Source organism: Podospora pseudoanserina, chromosome 1 (genome assembly GCF_035222485.1).
Source record: "Podospora pseudoanserina strain CBS 124.78 chromosome 1, whole genome shotgun sequence".
NCBI lineage: Eukaryota > Fungi > Ascomycota > Sordariomycetes > Sordariales > Podosporaceae > Podospora > Podospora pseudoanserina.
Window position 1 is genome coordinate 6,298,986 of NC_085920.1, and position 19,125 is coordinate 6,318,110.

General features: G+C 52.9%; 2 protein-coding genes across 2 annotated transcripts; both read left to right on the forward strand.

Annotated features, from left to right (window-relative positions):
• The first annotated feature begins 897 nt into the window (after positions 1 to 897).
• On the forward strand, positions 898 to 1,841 carry QC764_117755 (uncharacterized protein). Its single transcript, XM_062943046.1, has 2 exons — positions 898 to 1,016; positions 1,072 to 1,841. The coding sequence occupies exons 1-2, from the start codon at positions 924 to 926 to the stop codon at positions 1,420 to 1,422; spliced, it is 444 nt and encodes a 147-aa protein (XP_062806100.1). The 5' UTR covers positions 898 to 923; the 3' UTR covers positions 1,423 to 1,841.
• A 5,314-nt stretch (positions 1,842 to 7,155) lies between these two features.
• Positions 7,156 to 12,975, forward strand: QC764_117760 (uncharacterized protein). Its single transcript, XM_062943047.1, has 4 exons — positions 7,156 to 7,473; positions 7,534 to 10,314; positions 10,374 to 12,455; positions 12,528 to 12,975. Exons 2-3 carry the CDS (start codon positions 9,222 to 9,224, stop codon positions 10,514 to 10,516), a joined length of 1,236 nt encoding a protein of 411 aa, XP_062806101.1. The 5' UTR covers positions 7,156 to 7,473; positions 7,534 to 9,221; the 3' UTR covers positions 10,517 to 12,455; positions 12,528 to 12,975.
• Positions 12,976 to 19,125: the final 6,150 nt, after the last annotated feature.

Here is a 19,125-nt window from a genome sequence, read left to right on the forward strand (position 1 = left end):
TACCTACCTTTTACTATCTTGGCTGCTTGAGGGTTGGGGCATAATCACTGACGATAATTATGATGACGATGGTGTGGATACGACCCTTTTCCAAGTCCAAGTCTTTGTTCATTGGCCCCAGTTGCTGTTTCCCAGTTTTTCACCTCCCAGTTCCCAGTTCCCCTTTTCCCAGATTCCCAGATTCCGGCAAAACCACCATAAAAAAAAAAAAAAAAAAAAAAGGGGGGGGGGTGTGTGTGTGTGTGTGTGTGTGTGTGTGTGTGCACAGCAGCAGGAAGTAATTTCTCTTACACTCCCCCCTCCCCCTCGAACCGAGTCAGGGGATGTATGATGCTGTAGGGGTTCAGATTTGGAGCTCGCTCAACTCAGAACTAATTTGTCAACCCACACCCACTCTACATTAGATCCAAGACAATAACCGTTATTAGGCCGTTGAGGTTATTATGGTCCTCCTTGCTGGGGTGTGTGAGATGGGGAGGGGGGGCTATGGTATGCAAGCTTGGGAGTAACTGGCATAACGGAAGGATAACCAGGCACAGCAGGCACAGCCTAAAAAGGGGGGGTCGGGGCTGGTGATGGTGGACTGACTCTTGCCGAGCACGAAGGGCTGCATATTCCTGCTGCTGTGCGTGGGTAGGGTGTCTACGGAAGGGGAGTCGGGGGGCAGGCCAAGACGAAGACGACACAACAGTCACACGGCAGTTGGTGTTATCGTTGGTTGGACGGGGAGAGTCAGTGAGAAAGGAAAGATGCTTCATGTACTGTGACCTGGTGTGCTACTGGCTGGCTCGTTGGGGGACGACGGGTTGGATGGGCTGGGCAAGGGAACGGTGGGATGTAAGGTCTATCTGGTGTGAAGGGCACCCCGAAAAGAGGCGGGGAAGGGTCATGCCAGCAGGCTGCTTGGTTCAGTGCCTCTGGCCATGCCAGCGAGAGTACGGCCGCTGCGAGCGGGCCGTACTGCTGACGAGGGAGCAGTAAGCTTCCTCCCGACATCCTCCACCATCACCGCCCAGGTATCATCACCATCCTCACGACCGCGGGATACGAAAGAACTGACTTTGGTGTCAGCACACAGTGATAACGAAAGTACACTTGCATGTAGGCAAGACGTGTGACCGGTCGAAAGTCTCAGAGTCGTACGTTTCTCGCCCGCTCCCCGCGCCCGAGCGAGGAGAGGGAGGAATGGTGAGGAGGTCGGATGGCATCCCACCTCCATCGCGACCATTCATCACATCCCATCCCATCTCATCCCCGCCGTCGACAGTTCCACAAAGCAGCATGATCCGGTTCACCGCAAGTTGCTGCTCTGCCCACCCGTCCAGCAAGCCCAGCCATGGTGATGAAATATTAGTAGGCGATGGACCCCGAAAGGCGTGGTTGATTGGTTTCCGGAAGTGTCCCGGCGGCATCTTCCTTTAACCACCTTCCTCTCTCGTCCTGGCGAGGACGCCGACCAGCTGGAATGATGTGGTGGAGAGAGGTTGGCGGTCGATGTCGTGCACGCGAGTAGGTAGCGAGTGAGCTGACTGGCATGTAGTGTATACATGCCATGCTGTATTCCTGCGCGGGACCCGGCGGGCAGGTTTAGCTACGCAAGACAACAACGCAATACTCCTCCACAGTCAGAGAAATGGCTGGCATGTTGAGCTATGCAAAGAGACCCTGAGTGGATAATGATGTGCAAGATCATTGACGAAATCTTTTGGAGCCACTGGTCAGGTCACCCGACAGTTGGAATGCTGTCGTCGTCGGGCGGTCTACAATCACTTGGCCAAGGCGAAAAGGCGAACACAGTTATGATTGTCGCAGTTTATTGTGCTATTGACCCACTTAGCCAGCTTTGCCTTGTCTTTTGAACTGTCGTGGATAGCGCCTTTACCTTGCTGTCAACTCTTCATCGCCAACCAAAGAAGCTCTCGGTATCAAAACGGGAGAAGCCGCTATTCACGAACTTGCCCATGCGGCTCTCAAAAGTCTCGGTAATTTGTGGCTCTTGCCAAGCGGCCGGTGATGCTCATCATTGCTGCCATCTTCCGAGCATCTGGGGGTTGGAAAGAGATGGCCGGGGCGGTTGTGCTGTGAGGCGTTGTTGATCACTTGCCAGAAGGAGGTGTCACGGCCCCTGTCCACACAACTTAGACGATTGCCGCCCGCGACCGCCGCCTGGCGATACGGCAGTCCGGCTGACCTCCTTCACAACTGCCATGTCTCCACCCCCACAGAATGCAAGCATCCCCAACGTCGTTTCGAAATGTACAATTCGCAGCTTATTTTCCGGGAATAAACGCTGAAACAAGAAAATAAAATTGAGGTCCCATTTCATAATGTAGGGCTCGAGATATCAAGACTAGGGGCCTGCAGTGGTGGCGTCTGGTCGCCTGCAGGAAGCCCACAACAGGGGCCAAAGTAAACATTGTAGACGACGCCCAGCCAAACAGATGGCTGCTCTCCTGTGTGCGGTTCTTTGCCTGCCGCAAGATCGATTCGTGGAAAAGGTAAGATACCGAGAGATGGTTGAGAGAAAAAGAAACCGTCCAAGCCTCGGACGCCCTGCCGCAGCCTTGACTTTCTTTTTCTGTTTTTCAACTCGGCCCGGTTCGTGACTTTTTCGACAAGAATGTCTCAAAGGAAGCTCTTTCTTTGGTTGAGGTTCAGAAACCAAACATTAGCCCTGCATCCAGTACCGCGGAACACTCCGCGCATCCGGCCCCATGCACAATAAAAGGGGGTGTTATTTTTTTCCCTTTTTGCTTCGCCCAAGGAAATGGGGAAAGCACACAAGTGCGAATAGCGGAGATAAAACACATAATAAAAAGAAAGAAGAGTACGAAACGAAGTTCCATTACGGTGACGCCGGCAGCAATGTAGCGTTGATGGGAAATGAGAGTCTGTTTGGGAACTGAGATGATGTGCGCCAGATCCATCAAGAGCCATCTTGCTGCACGACAGATCTTGACAGATGCGCGGGGCGTGTCGATCACGATGCGACGGCATTTTCTGGCGTCGCACCCAGTGCCGGCTCTTGGCTGGTGGTGGTGGTGGTTGAAAAAGGAAAGGTGACTTTTCTCACCTTCAGGGGGGCCAAAGGGGCGCATCAAATCCCAAGTCCCCGCGATTCGTCCATTTAGGGAAACCCGAAGGTTCTTCCAAGATTCCCCAAATCGATATCTTGGATATCTTGACGTCCTCGACGCGTGCACCGACGTCAAGGCTGGCTTGGCTTTGTTAAACAGATGTCTGTATTGACGTCGAAGGGCCGATTTGGGGCGGCTTGATGCAGGATGGCGTTTTTGGAGGCGTTCGGCAAGAGGTTGGATGAACGGCGACCACTTCAAGATGCCAAGAAGCCCTTGCGAGATCCCGTTTGCGGAGCTAGCCGGAGGTGCCGTCCGTCCAGTTGCCAACGACACTGTTGAACATACCCGAAGTCTCAAGCCGAGCGCGGTTCGGAGCCGCGCTTGTCCTCCGCTGTCCTTTTACCTAACCTCAACAAATGCCCTCCGCCCCGTATTATGGCCTCGATAAATATCCACCCATCAAGCGTCTAAATCATCACGGGTGAGTGCTTGTGCAACCCCGCAAGCGCAATTGATGGCCACGGCCCGTTCCAGAGCGCCGTTATACGGAGTACATGATGGGGAAATAATCATCAAAGCGGCACCGCCAAGGTTAACTAAAGGCCCAAGTTGTCGAAGTGGTGTCAACGAGGGGCAGTTCAGCAACAGCACGAGAAAGCTTTTGTCGATCTTGTGTGTGTGTGTTGCTTGACAGCATTGCCTCAAAAGATTGAAACCTTGAAGCCGTAAAGCATAAATGCCATAATCTTGTTCGTATTGTATCGCATCTCAGCATCGATGATTTCCCCATGTCTCGCTCGGGCTTCAACGGCGGCGGATCATTGTGCGCCATCTGAAAAAGCTCCGGTGTACAGACCTGGACTAGCGGGTCCAGCTCACGGTGGAGATAATGGCTTTGAATAGCGGTAGTTGTGCTGTGTGGCTTCGAGTCTCATTGGAGTGAAGGAGGATGCCAAGACTGGAACAACCGCACCGAACCTCGTGATGCTTTGTTTGTTTGTGTGCCAGACGGCTCTTCTTCGCTGTAATTTCACTCAGCCAGCTGCACTCTCGACGGCGAGGCTGTCAGTGCCGACCACCACCCTTGGGCTGCGGTTCAGCATCCGAGTCGGGTTTATCTACGGGTGTGGTAGCTGGTGTCCGTTTTGAGGAAGCCCCTGTCGAATCTGTAACGGCCCCTTGCTTGTAGATCCTGGTCCGTGTGTCTTCCCGCCAGAAGTCACTTGCTCACCCAAACCTCCACGCAAGCTCCTGCCAATTTTGTTTCGGCACTCATTTTTATGAGTTTCTCGTATGCGGACCTTTTCACCCTGCTTGCGCCGTTGTGCGTTTCTCCCTTCTCCGCGGGGAGAATAACTAAAATCGTGGAGTCGAAGTCCCCGAATGTGACCCTCTTGTCCCCGACGGCACCCGTAGTCAGCGTCAAACAACAAGTCAAGTCAAGTCAACCACGACTCGGGTCTCCCTCCCGTTGTCGGCTCTTGACGACAACTGCAACCTTGTCATCTCTCGTACCCAGGCATAGGTAATCTCAGACGCCAGAGAAGCAGGGCTACAAAGAGATGCCAGCCATGCCACGTGATGGCGATGATCTTCAGCATAGGGAAACACTGTCGATGTAGAGGCTGGATGTGCATCTTGATGTACCGTTCGACCGACGATCAAAACCGTTGCATATTGTGGCGACCTTTCGTTCCTGATCCGCATCTGGGTTCCTGACTATCATCCGCCATATGAAGCCAAACAGACTTCGACTCTTTCAGTGTAGGCTTTTGCAAAGTCATGTGAGCGTCTTGTTCTCGCATTATTGGGTTGAGTCGTCCTGGAAAGCTCCGAGACATCTCCGTCTGCAGCCTGCTAATTTGACGCAACTGTCAACCATAAATTTGATGTTCTCACCACCACAACTTTCATAGTTGAGATCGCCGACCTAACCACTTATACAACAGGGGTTTCCGGGGAAGTTGTGTTTCGTGTGGCCCAGAACGGTTTAGTTTAAGCGATCGCTCACTTTACATGTACAGGGTAAGTTGAATGTTCATATGTGAGCACCTGGAAGCGAATATGATCGCCTCAACTGTACCAGAAACAGCACAAATGCTTGATGGAAACGGCAGGGCCAACTCGTGGGTAACTCAGAGCTGCATGTTTAGCCCATAACCCTCGGTTAGCAGAACAGTATCGTGGTATCGTGGGGGAACCAACTTTCTCGAGCGATAAAGGTACAGAGGCCTGCCAATACTTTTATGCAAGCCACTTGAGCCGGTCGACGCCAAGAGACTGGTTAGGACAATGAGTTTTTCTGATCAAAATGAACCTTGCTGCTGCTGTGGTTGGGTTGACAGATCCAGCAGGTGCGTGGTGTCTCTCGAGCCTGGCATAAACCATGGTTCTGTGCGGGTGGACCGACCAAAGCACTCGACAGAGGCTCCGGGCAGCCCAGAATGGCAAGGAGCAGCACACGCACAAATTTTTGAGATGCAAACCCAGCCGGTGTTGCATCGGGCCAGCTCAGCTGGTCCAGAATGTTTGCTATGTGGATATGTAGAGGTCGGCGGACAGAGGAGGCTGAAGGTCGTCTCAAGTAGGATTGTAATATATCCAGCCGCGTCCCGTCAAAACCTTCTGCAGCCTCCGGTAGAATTGTCGCTCTGTGGTTAGAGGAAAATGCCACTCCCCAAGGCTGAAACCTAGAGCAGCTGACCGTCTCTCCAGACTCTCCATTTCGCCATCCCGAACCTCTCTCCCGATGCCCAACTTGCGGTGTCAGAATGGGTGTGAGGGGATTAGGGCCCACTGACTGTTCATGGGGAGCATGAAGGCTTCAAGCCCCATCCGATGTGCCGCCATTGGCTGCGGCTACCGCTGACTTGCAGGGGAGAAGAGAAAGAGCAGTCTGTTGAGCTTTACCCCCCCCTGCTAACCCCGCTTAGTAGGAGCAGTGATGGATGGTGGCTTCTTGCTTGGGGGGGTTTATTCCCGGTCCTCTTTGCGGTGAGTGGCCGATGTCCAGTGCTGGTGGTGGGGTTGTATCCTAAGATGGTCGCCGGGAACGCAGCCCAACTGGCGGAGAGTGGAAGCCATCATCCTCAAAGCAAGGAAAGAGAAGAGGGCAGCAACAGCTCATCTACCGCTACAAGCGCGAGCCAAGCATGTCGACTGGTGCGGTGAAAGTTCTAGGAAGAGTCCAGTGTACAGTTGCTGGTGATGAAGTCCTGGCTATGTCAAAGGCGGAGTGTTGATATCTCGGAATCCGATGAGATGCTCTATATTGCCTGGCTGTTATTGTTTACTTGTTCCGTTTTGGCAAAACAATGGCGTTGATATCAAGGTCGGCACGTCAGTTGAGGAAAGGGTAGGAGGTTAGGGATAATGAATGGACCAGGGTAGTGGCCCAGGTATCTCGCTCGGTGTCGTGTAGAGTTTAGGGTGGTGTAGGGATACGCCATCCGTTTCTGGGACCGTTTCTCTGCGCTGTCGTCAGTTAGATGAACAGCGTCATACAAAGCAGAAGCATGTAACCTCTGACCCAGTGCGAGCCTCATCCCTTGAGCAACTGGAAAACGGCGGGGCTCAGTGATGTCACGTCCCCCCCAGGATGCGATAGCGACCCCTAAAATCGCTGTGTTTAGCACTGAAACACAGGGTCTTGATATCTTCCATTACCCATTCCGAAGAGAGTGACCATAAACACAGGCGAGGGTTGGACAAGAGACGTCACTGGGCCTAAAAATGACCCGCGATCCTTCGATGAAAGAGAAAGGCAAAGGCACAAGACGGCGGCAGTTTGGTGCCCCACTTTTAACATCCTTGCTGGCTCCGCACCTTCCGCCGCCACACCACCACACCACCACTGAAATGGCGGAATGGTTCCCCAGCGTCATCAATTCCACTTCAATGTCACCGACTTGAGGGGTACGAGGGGTAGTTTGCGGTTATACCGCTGAAGAGGTGCGCTGAAGTCTTCTCGCTCGACTTCAGCTACGACCTGACCTAAACCATAATACCCTCAGTGCCTCGCTTTTTCTACACCACTATTACTGCTACTACTACTGCAGGATCTCGATGTAGATTAAATGTTTGGTTCCTGAATCCACAGTGCGTGGGGTTGGCTAGGCAGTGCCAGGACAGTCCTAGTCTGCCTAGTTAACTGCGGACAACTGGAATCTGCAGGTATTGCCTCTTTTGGCTAACACACAGTCTGTCCAGCATCAGCGGTGAGTGGGTGGAGCCCCCAATTGTGCTTTGCTGGCTGGCATGCAATTCCGCAGAATTCGATCCCACCAACTCCGTGCCTGGTCAACCAAAGGTGCCACACACCTCATTCACACCCTGGCATACAGCCCATCCCGTCACAATACATACAACAAAAGCATGATTTGCCCCTCTCTGGGTACCTACCGTCACCTGTTTTGCCAATGTTTGTGATGTGTGCTGATATGGGCGTCAACAGAGAGCGTATGAATTCGAATAGCGTAGCTTATAGGTGACTAGCAAGCAGAGGAAATCGATTTGACCGAGCAAATTAGCAGGTCAGAATGGAGTACACTTGGATTCGGCTTTTTAACAGTCCCTGCATCACGAAGGCCCCCCATCGCAAGTCGTCCTCCACAAAAAGCACAGAAACCATCGGTGGCGTTGTTAGCCGGAACGCCAGGGCAGCACTACCTGTACCTGAAAGCAACTGTACTTTGCATCTTGAACAGGCCGCTCGCTGAAGGGTGAGCTTGAACCAACTGTTCACCGACCCGAACCCGTCCCCGAAACCTGAACGTCATCCTTCACCTTGAAAGCCATTGATGCCATGCCGCTTCCCGCCTCATTCGCAGCTTTTCATCGTGGCCTTCCTCGCACCGCCAAAAGTCATTCCTGGCAACAAAGCAGCCCTGCTTGACCAAGCCGGGACAGACGGACACCTTGAAAGAAGCAATTCTGGAGTCTAATATCTTGCGTCCCCGCCAGCAGCAGGGGGAGCAAGAGAGACAACATTTCTCCACCCCCGTCCCCCGGCAGCCCCCGTCCCCCGTTTCACCGCAGCCCCAGTCGTGGCAGAGACGGTCCCATTCTTTTTTGCCTCTGGACCCCTGCTGCCAGGTCATCCTCGATTCCGTATTCCTTGCAACCTCCACCGGCTCACCCTCCGCTGCACCACACACGCACAGCGAGCTGCCGTCCGGCCTGTCCATTGACTTCATTGCTTTCCCCCTGTGGATAAGTGTGGGAGGGGTTGCTTGTTTTGTGCTTGGCATACCCTTCTTTCGTCTTGACTCCTCTGTCCCATACCCTGCCCTTCTATAAGACCGGTGCCGGCACTGACAGACGGTCTGTTGGAGAGAGAGCATTAAGCATTATCGTGCAGCCATCACCGCCGCCACATCTTCACGCAATTCTACCCTTCAAAAATTTGACCGTTATTAGACCGGATCGTCACCGTCACGGCCCGCTTCTGGACTGTCTCGCAGCCCACGCTCACCTAGCCTTTCTAGTTCAGGCGTGATTTTGCCCATTATCCCACGCCCTCAGGTACCAGCTTCGAACACCACCACCGGCTGCTGATCCTGCCCGCCCAAGTGCTCGTTTTGCCCGATTCAAACCAAGCACCTGCTCCCCACGCCTAACCAGGACCACGGCCGTTCAGAGGAGACCCTCTTGCGGCATCCATCCCACTCGTTTCATCCCAATTGAACCCGCCCTGGCAGGGCCCTTGGGGGACCATAGGGATATTTTGTGCGCAGATCCCTTCTGCCGGAAAGTCGTCACTTGTTGCTGCGTCTCCACCTGTCCCGCTGACCAGAGAGGGCAATAACGTTCAGACGACTTGTGAAGCGATTGGCTTAGCGTGCAGTCTGGGAACTCCATCCTCGCAGGCGCAGGGCTGCTTGCTTGCGCATGCCATCTGTGCTCATCTCTTGTCACACTCAGACCCCCCCTCCCCTCCTCCCAACCCCATACACACCCAGACACCTTCAAAGACACTTAAGGACGCTGATCCGTCCTTCTCGACTGCCCGTGGTCCGATCTTCTTCTCGAGTCCGACCCAGCTTAAAGGAATCACACACCTGATCAGCACCACTAGCATCTCACTTCCAACAACGCTTCGGAAAGGGGATTACTTACACCAACACACCGTCCCATCTCATCATGACTATGACCATAGACACACACAACCAACACCGCTTCGGATCCTTAAACTTCGACCACATGTCTTCCTACTCGAGCCACCCGCACTTCACCAACCCTTGGGTTTCGACGTCGGCCTCTGCTGGCCCCGGACCTCAGGGTGGGAGTCAGAGCCTCTACGTGAGCAGCCAGGACAGCACCAGCCTACCTCACCTCAACCTCAACGGCCTCTCAAAACACCAACATTCCAACAGGCCCAGCGGCAGCACGTCGATGGCGCCATATGCCCCCCTTCCCGTCTCAGCGTCATCAGCCGGAGATGTCTACAGCAGACAACACGATATGATGCCCATGTCCCAAGATCTCCTCAGCATCAACCGGTTACAACACCCAACCACATCGGCTGCCCCTTACGACACCTCGGCCTACACAACATCGGCGTCTCCTGTCACGGCATCCTACGCCACATCACCAACAGCTTATGATCAGCTTGGCTACGCGCCAGCGCCTATCAGGGGGACATATGCTGCGCTCGCGCCTGAAGACAGCTCCAGGAGGTACTCTCAGCAGTCAGTCGCTTCCAGCCTCATGAGCCTCCACTCGTCTGGCGGCCCAGAAGGCCAGTATCAGCATACTTCAGAATCTGACTATGATTTCAGGGGACTTCAACCGGACGACCGGAGAAGCTTTCAAGATGCCCTCGAGGCAAGCCATGGCATGATGTCTCTCAGCCAGGACACACCCCGCAACATCTACGATGTTCGTGCTCGGCAACGAGGGTCGACCGAGTCTTATGGGTTCCCATCCACCCACTCAGCCACCTCGAGCGTGTCCTCGACCGGCTTCAGCCCTTACTATGGTGGTTCTGTGGACGGGTCGGTAAGCGACTACTCGACGACGGGTTCCGACATCGAGTCGCTGTCCGGGCGCACACTCCCAAGGCCCCAGGGTCTCATGTCGAGCCAGCCACCAGCGCCGCAGTCGATGATGGGATCATTCAGCTCCAAGGTCTCCTCCAGCACACAAAAGAAGCACAAGTGCAAGGTCTGTGACAAGCGATTCACGAGACCAAGTTCATTGCAAACGCACATGTACAGCCACACAGGAGAGAAGCGTAAGTCTTGTCGTTCTTTCCACATAGTTGTCTATCCGCTCTAACAGCTTTTCCTGCAGCATTCCAATGTGAGGTTGAAGGATGCGGTCGCAACTTCTCCGTCGTCTCCAATCTTCGTCGGCATAGAAAGGTTCACAAGAACCAAGGAGAGCCCCAGACACCATCAGAAACTGGTTCCGAGGATCACCAATCAGACGAATAAATATGAATCACCTCACTGTCCGATCCCCTATTCTCATCATGTCCGCCATCACGACCTCGCCACAATCATTCAACAATAGAACTACAACCTTGTAATTTATCGTCACTTACACACAACACACATACCACACCATACACATATGAGCATTCAGGGGATCACATCCACCACATCGAACGCCATACTTCTTCATCTACGGACGAGTCAACATCTATCGCTTTTAATCCTTTTTTTCTTAATCTCTCATTGGTCAAAAGAGCGAAGAGCGGCATCTTCCAACAGGAAATGAGGCAGGAGATGTCTCCCTTGGACGATACCCTCATGGCATCGGCGTTACGGGTTGTGTTTTTTTCTTTTTTGTTAAAGGCATGCAGCAAGCTGCATTTGCCCTTCTGTACTGTCGCTTGCGTGTCACACTATACGGATTTTCATTGTCACAAAACGGATTTGGAGCGGACGGCGGGGTTTTTCGGAGGTTAGGTCTCCAGAGTTTGGGACACAACATACACGAGATGTACCCTGGCACGACATGGTAGATATTTTCTAGCGATGAGGAACGAAAGCAGAGCAGGGGCGGCATCACTATCACTCCTCTCCCTGGCCTTGTTGTATTTTGGGTGGACGGTCTGTGGAAAGGCGGGGAGAGGGGAGCACATTTCACACATTACATACCTACACACCTACCTAAACATAATCATGTACTATTAGCACACCACGTGGTCTCTCTAGACCCTGCCTCGCTCGAACCAGTTCGCTGTACGACGTGGCAACAAAATCGATGAACCATCAACCAACCTTGCCATTCATCCTCCCGAAGCTTCGACCCCATATTCCATGTGTTCTTATTCCAATAGTTTAGGCCTAATCTGCCAACGCAACCCGAACACAATGGCCCTGAAAAAAAAATAGCTTTATTCTCCGCACTCAGTTTAAATGCTTCCAATTAACCATTGACAGGATCATCATTCCCTCGGCACCATTTCGCAAGTCCCATTACCCACACTTCATCTAGACGCAGTTTCAGGACAATTGTCTCCCCAATCGACAAGCCTACCCGACAAGCACCGCAGATTCTGTCTGACCCGGAACGACTGCGACGCCCCGCACCCGATACACGCAACCATGCAAAAAGCATGTCAGCATGGTTCTCTGCGTGCACTCGCACGAACAAAGTTTCCACACCAATGACACACCAAAGAGAGATGGATGTACGCGAGCAGGATGAGGAAGCAAGCGTCTTCCTTGGAGCCACCATGGTTGGTTGACTTGGGGCGCGCGATCGACAAGAGACATGCTGCCTGGTCATCACGCCTGCCGTCACGACAAACGTTCGCACTGCAGTACCGACGATCCACTCTATCTTGTACCGCTTCAGATTAGTTACTCGCCGCCTTGTTCTGCGCACCTTCCAACAACAAGCGGTGTTTTCTTGGTACATACACCTCGTTTCTGTCCCGTCGACGACACGCACTGAACAATCAACCAGACATCAGCACATACACGTGTCATCCCAGACCGCCCGCCCCTCGGGACACCTCGAGGCAAGACGGCGGCAAGGTGGACCACGGAGGGAAGAAGGAAGCCCGGAACCGGAAGGAGATCATCGCCCTCCCCCCGGCGTGGCGCCAACCCGGTCGGCCCTTCCACAGCCTTCGCCAACTGGGACTGATGCCCAAGAACCCCAACAAGGCCACAAGGCAAAGACGTGGAGCCCTATATTGACGCCTTACCTTGGGGCGAACACCTCAAAAGGGTGTGGGACAACAAGGAGGAGGCGAATAAGATACTTCGGCGACAACTTTCCTCTCTTGACCAAAGAGGAAGATAACCAACCTTGTCGAGGAACCTTGAGGGCTACGCTATGTTTCAAATCTGCAAATCAGTCTCTTCGGCTCCAAGCCCAGGGCTGCTGAGGAGATGGCTCTGATCATTGCCCTCAATGGTAAGTTCCAATCACACGGCCATCGCCCAGTGGAAGCTTGAATTTGCTGAAGCAGTGCTGATCCGGGGCTAGAAAGCGGGGGTATAACCACCAGAGAACCAAGAAAATCTGAACATGACACCCTCTACGCGCGCTCTCGTTTAACATATAGATGGAGACCATCTTACTCGTCTACCACCGAGGACATGTGAACACGGCCTTCATCTAGCACACTATGTCTGGAACGGGGATGGAGGGTGGGGTTGTTGATGGTGATGATACTGCAAGTCCCTACCGTTCGCCATCGCTTTTCCCAACCGGGTCCCTTCCCTTCACAGCCACAATGGACACCTCCTGATCGCTCTTCTCATCTATGTACATACAATTCAAACCAGGACAATGAAGCGGGACACGATGGGGCTGCAAGATGATGAAGCATAAGAAGAAAAACTGGGAACAGGATGGGTTCCTATTCGACAAAATGACGCAGTCGGGAAGACCTGCCTGCGAATGCAGAGTTCCTCAAGCCGCCCGGCCCCCACAACCATCAACGTTGTTTCGGCAGTGGGAACACACGGAAAGAAAAACAGACGAGACCCAGACACATGGCGAGGTCGGGCAGATGGGAACCTGGAACTCGGAGGAAAGCACCACAGGGTGAGACATTGGGATGTGGGCTTTTGGTGTCAGATGGCGTAGAGGGCCGAACGGTAACGGCTACTGTCAAAACTGCGCCTTCTTTCGGCATTCAGCTTTTGTAGGAGGCTGGAGACTGACATCAATAAAGGGATTATGAGAGAGGCAGGTACAGCATGATTTCCTGCTTGGACCAAAATGTTGTGTTGGCAAAGCTGTGGTTGATATCATCGTCAAACGTCACGACGTGGTGTCGAATGGATGCTTGTGTGTGGTCAATTTGTGGAGTGACCCCACAAATGACGTCGGCGTGCAAGGCTTGGCCCTGGCGACCCAATTGAGGCTTGGGAAGGATTCCGCACTCACATTTTCATGAGCTGAGCCACTGGACTATTATCTCTGATTGATCTATTGCCTCCTCAGGCTGCGACCCGGTTTCCAGTAGCATTATTCGCCGAAGGGCACGCAGCAAAGAGCTATGCCCGCCTTTCTACCTATGTTGATGGTGGGCTGCAAGATGGCGACAGTTTTCCCCGCGGCATTATTCCCCGCCAATCAGAACGGCCCCGCTAACAACGACGGATCTTCAGGGTCCTCCTCCATTTTGTTCACAAAAAAAAAAAAAAGCTGGAAAGCTGCCGAGGCGTGTCCAATGAGTGCTTGATCTCGAGCGGCACAGGCACCAGATGCCTCCCACTGTGCCTTTAGCCTTTTTCAGCTACCTCAGCTTTTGGACAACACGAAGGAAGGCCCACTAGGCTCATTATCAGATCCGGAATCACAGAATCACATTGCATAACACCACCTACCCATGCCCACCAGGACAAGACGGTCTGTTTGAGCTGGCGAGCCAGCAACCAAGTTCAATGCAGTCTAATGCAGTTGCGTGGAGAAGAGGGGGTCCCCGTCACTGTGGAGAGGCAGATGTGTTCGCCGACCTCCAACATGTTCCCCCTCATCCAACCAGAGTATGTACCCTCTTCGTCATGATCTCGCAACTGGAAAAAAAAAACAAAAAAAAAAACCTGGATGCAATAAGGTCCTCGGCCAACATGACATGATGGCGCCACCTTACGCCGCGAGAGTACTGTAAACAGCAAAAAAACCACTCCCAAACAGCACTGGGCAAAAATCACAGGGAAGACTTGACGTCGATTCAATGCCGGTATACCATGACGTCATTAATGCTTACTTTTGGTCCACTAATGGGGAGACGGCCCCACTTGGGCCGTCAACTAACCAACGGTGGACTGCACCGTTTTTGAGGGATGACAAAGGCTCCACGAAACGCTTTCTCGAGTCATGTCGGGCAGTTCGGTTCGTCCTGTCGTTGTCAACAGTTTGACTTTAACCACTGTTACCGCTTCAGATAAGCAAATGTGCTTGGAGTTTGATGGGACCCGTGGGAACAGTTCCAAATCGAAAATTCCCTCGCTAGCAGGGAGAGACTGTCTTAGTGTGCCTGTATCCCAGTATCCCCCTCATTCCGGAGGCCATGTCCCTGCGAGTGTGGCCGGCCCCGCTATTCACATCCAGGGTCCTTGGCTCTTTGAGTTTTGAAGAATTCAGATGACACTTGGATGCTCTCCACGGGGACACCTTTCACCTCAGCAACAGCTTCTGGTAACGTTGTTCCTGAGAGATTCTGCACGCCAAGTTGTTTGTGCATGCTTGACCACAGCAACAACATCCACGGGAGAGTTATCGAAAAGAACGCAGTCGCATTGCAGCGCCCGCTCACGGCTAAAGCACCAAAAAAGCCAGCAACACATACTTTTTTCTACATGGTCTTTTTACGTCAAAAGAGCCCAACAAACACCACGGTTCCATCACACCGTTGCTTTCTGATCCACCGAGGCGCAGCGCCCAGAGTGACCCAAGCAGAATCTGAAACAGTTGATGATCTCACCAGAACCAAGGCCAGCATCATTGCAATTTACCGCACATGCTGTTAAACACCCGGCAAGGACAGGCCTGAGTGCCATTTTGTTGCATTTCCCGGGGTACGTTGCCACGACACGACTGTGCCTCTTATCCCTACGGCTGAGTACTGGAAGGGGATTCGTCCAACTGAGCACATTGGGCTTTGCTAACGACACTGTCATGATTTTTTTTCTTTCTCCCTCGTCGTCTACACAGTGTATTTTCAGCCTCTTTTCCGCCGCCACCTCGAGAACCGGTTTTTCAAATTGCCATAGCTGCTGGCTCAAAATCCCATCTTTCGTCTTTGTCAATCAATGTCAGCTCAGCGGATCTGTGCATGAGAGACCCTGAATTTCATATCGTGCAGAACCGACATGACATTATTCCTGGAACTTTAGGACACCGGATATTATTTATCTCGTGTTGACAGTTCTGAATCCCGCGTTTACATTTCATGATGCTACCACGATGGTAACTGACTACACTGCTGAGTCCGAGAGGTACCTCGGTACCTATACTCTACACCGTCCGCTTACCTCATTTGCCTTTTTCACCCACGACTTGTACAGCCGAACAGTAGACAGGTACAAGATTCGCACTTTTCGTTGTCTGCAACTCTCATTCGATGGGCCTCACCCACGTCAAACACACCCGGTCTCCCGTCATGCCCCATTCACACACAACATGCACACCACCGGCACCACCACACCTTACCAAACTCAGCTCCATTCTGGGGCGGCAGATGGGCGGTGTCGACGGTTATCTACCTAATGGAGGTCGGTGTCATGCACGTGTTCACAAAAACTGTGTAGTTCCTCATCCAGCCTCATCGCCTCAGGGTAGGAAGTGGCGAACAAACTTGTCCCGTCCTTCCCTCCTGAGCCCAAATGGCCGAATACAACCCCCTCATTATGGTTCCCGCTCAGCAGTCTGCTGTGTCTACACCTAACGCCTAACGCCGCTGGCTGACTGGCTGGCTGGCTGGCTGGCTGGCTGAGATGCGAGGCTACACTACACTACCTACCTACGCATTGCACTGCTGTACATTTACACAAATCCAGACCGCCCCTTTTCCGCGCCCCCCCTTTTCTGTCGCGACTGCGTAGGCTGTGGACGTAGACATGGACGGACTGGGCTTGGGATACCTTCCCGTTTGGGATTTTTATACAGCAGTGCGGAACCAACCGGACTGGGTGGGCAGACAGGGAGCAGATCAACAGATGGATGGATAGATGTCGAGGAAGGGAAGAAAGATGGTCCCCTTTGCCCGGTTGTCAGCTTCAATGCTGCCCCCCCCTCCCCTTTATGCCATTGCTCGCTGCTGCAGGCGGTAGTCTCGTCGGTAGCCTCGTCGGTAGCATGAAAGTGAGAGCCGATCATCATCCAGCGATGGTGAAGCGCAACATGGTGTCGTTTACCAACAATAATCAAGAGCTTGAGAGGAGGGACTCGACATTGCAAGGGCTTGTCTATCCAATCTTATCTTGCATCGTGGTTAATGAAAGTTTATCTACACTAGTGTAGTAGTGCTGGTATATGAAGAGTGTGTGATTGGGGGCCAGAGAGGATGAGAGGGTAGGGGGAACAAAAGGAGGAAAAGATCATCGATCTTACTGCTTTTGTTGATCAAAGCTGAAACACAGAGATGATCGATCTTTTGCCTATTTGGTCGACCGCGAGCTACCCACACCATCTTTTGGGGGGGTTGCTGGGTATCCGCTGTCAATGGCACGTGGGGACTCGTGACACTTTTTGTTCGGGGAGGGCGATATTGAGGTACGGAGTTGGGGGACGCTGAGAGAACAGGCAGGGGATCCAAGCGAGTCAGGGTACAGAGACTGGGGACAAGGAGGCGAAGGCCGGAGTATACTCCGGCGTTGTTGGCGGAGGCGATCTACTTCCGTTGGGGGTTTTTGGACGGGGTTATCGCTTTTCGCTGACAGGTACAGACCGAAGCTTGCTTTCGGGGCCACGGGGAAGGGAAAACGGGCATAAGCATACCCTCCGAGGGTCGCAGATGATGGGTCAGAAAGGGGGGCGGGAGGCCATGCTCGGTAGAGAGAGCACCGACTGCATTTACCAACCGACTTACCGGACCAATGTCTGGTGTGAGGGAACTGTCGAAGGGAATAATCACTGAAGGACCGAAGACCGAAACTTTCGGTCCTTGGGTGAGGATAAGGGAGCACCTTGCCTATGTGGGGGACAGATGGAGGGGGGGGACCATGGTTGTTGATGATCCCCTTTCATTTCTTTCATTGGCGGCGGCGTCAAGGGCAAGTCATGTCCTGTCGGCTGTGCCGGGTAGGGAATGTGCAATTGGTATACTTTCCCTTCGGGCCTACATACCTACAGGATCTAGCCTCGCCTGTGAGTGGTATCCCGGGCTGTATTTGTTGAAGAATGTGGGTGAAGGTAACGGTTGTAGCGATGGCGTGCGTTGTCAACTTGAGACATGCAATGGTAGGGTCTTGGGGATGGTGGCTGTGTGGATAAAGGGGGTGAATACACATCCACAGCTTCGAGAAGGGGACAAGGAGTGAAGAGGTCGAGGGCCGGGCCGTGAGGTGCATGCTGCACTTGGATGCTATCAATGGTGGGTTTTTGGGGTGAAAACTCTGATCGATCAAGGCTGTTTGTCTGCAGGTGGAATGCAGCCACATGGTTATGGATACTTACAGAGAGCAAGCCACCGCGCCCGAAGAGGCAGTTACAGGCTACATTTGATGGCTGCTGAGCTTCGGGAAATATATCCGTCGGCCGTTGAAGCCGTTCGTCTGTTCTTTTCTTTTTTCTTGCTTTCTTCTTTTGGGGGGTCTTACTTGCCTGCCTGATGTGAGCGGGAGAACAGTGGTATAATACGCAAACAGGCCCCGGGAGACACTCGCCCGAAATTCCCGAAGTCAAGAAGCCAGTGGCCAGGGACTTGGGAACGGGCCACACAAAGAGACCCTGTAGGGAGGGAGGGAGCGAGGAAGGGAGCAGATAGGGCTTGTCAGAAATAGGGGCTGGAAATCATGACGATTGGTTTTGTGTGACTGTTTAACGGTATTGATGTTAGATTATGGTTGAGGGATTGGGGCTCAACCCCTGAGACCGGACAGGTACAGTTCCGGATAGCAACATCACGTCGGACCGGGCGGTTGTGGGCTTGGACGGACGGGGTGATGCGTAAAAGGGGAGAGATGTTGTGATACAGGACCACGTGGTGGTGTTGACACCGCAGAGGTGAGGAAAACAACGAGAACATGTTGTAGAAACAAGAAGAGCTGAAGATTGAGAGCATGACTAACAGTCTTTCCCGCCAACTCCAGCGAGAGCTGTCCTGAGCGATGAAGCTGTCTTGACCACTGTGTGTATTTGCCCCTGAATGCCAAGCCCACAACACAACACTGTTAACACAACACAACACACCTCCCCATGATCTCTTCCCATCAACAAGCTGTTGACGTCGGTGACCAAAAATAACATGAACAAATCCCCTGGGTAAGTACATTCCAAAAAAAAAGAAAAGAAAAAAAAAAGACGCGTCACACCGTCCCAAAACAGCCACTTTTCTCCCTCGTCTGTTGTGTAGCCCCGAAGCCCGTTCCCGAGTTCGTAGAAGTATCCAACAAACCAAAAACACTCCGGCCCGCCTATATCTCGTCCCACAAACAACAGCGCCCTGGAATGGGAACATTGCACAACATCCGGACTGTACCGAAGTGTACTTAGCAGTAACTACCACTTGTCCTAACACAGTATACCTGATGTCTGTAGTGGGAAAGTGTTGTATCACAGAGCCCCCGTTTTCCCCATCTCCGTCGCTCGGTCTAAGTGGGTACCTTGTTTGGAGCGAGTCCAAAGAGCCCGATCGTCGTATGTTTTATGTTTTTGATTGGTGTTCGGTCGAGTAGATAGGTGGCGTCAGCCCTACCCGTAAGCCCCTCCCGTAATGTCTGCCTATTGATCGATGTTGCTTGTGGATGATCGTATGCTTCTGCTGTCACACCTACAACTACCGGAGCTGCCGGCAAGCTCGGGAGTTGGAGTTGAAAGGGAGCGGGATGTGAGTTTGGTCGGCGGAAATTCACCGAGTCCGAGGTGGACGGACGGGCTGGCTGTGTATATTGTCATAATACCTTACTGT

Coding starts and splice junctions, on each gene's coding strand:
- QC764_117755 (XM_062943046.1), top strand. CDS start 924: ATGCCAGCGAGAGTACGGCCGCTGCGAGCGGGCCGTACTGCTGACGAG. Junction 1,017..1,071: donor CCTCCACCATCACCGCCCAG/GTATCATCACCA, acceptor CTTTGGTGTCAG/CACACAGTGATAACGAAAGT.
- QC764_117760 (XM_062943047.1), top strand. CDS start 9,222: ATGACTATGACCATAGACACACACAACCAACACCGCTTCGGATCCTTA. Junction 10,315..10,373: donor CAGCCACACAGGAGAGAAGC/GTAAGTCTTGTC, acceptor CTTTTCCTGCAG/CATTCCAATGTGAGGTTGAA.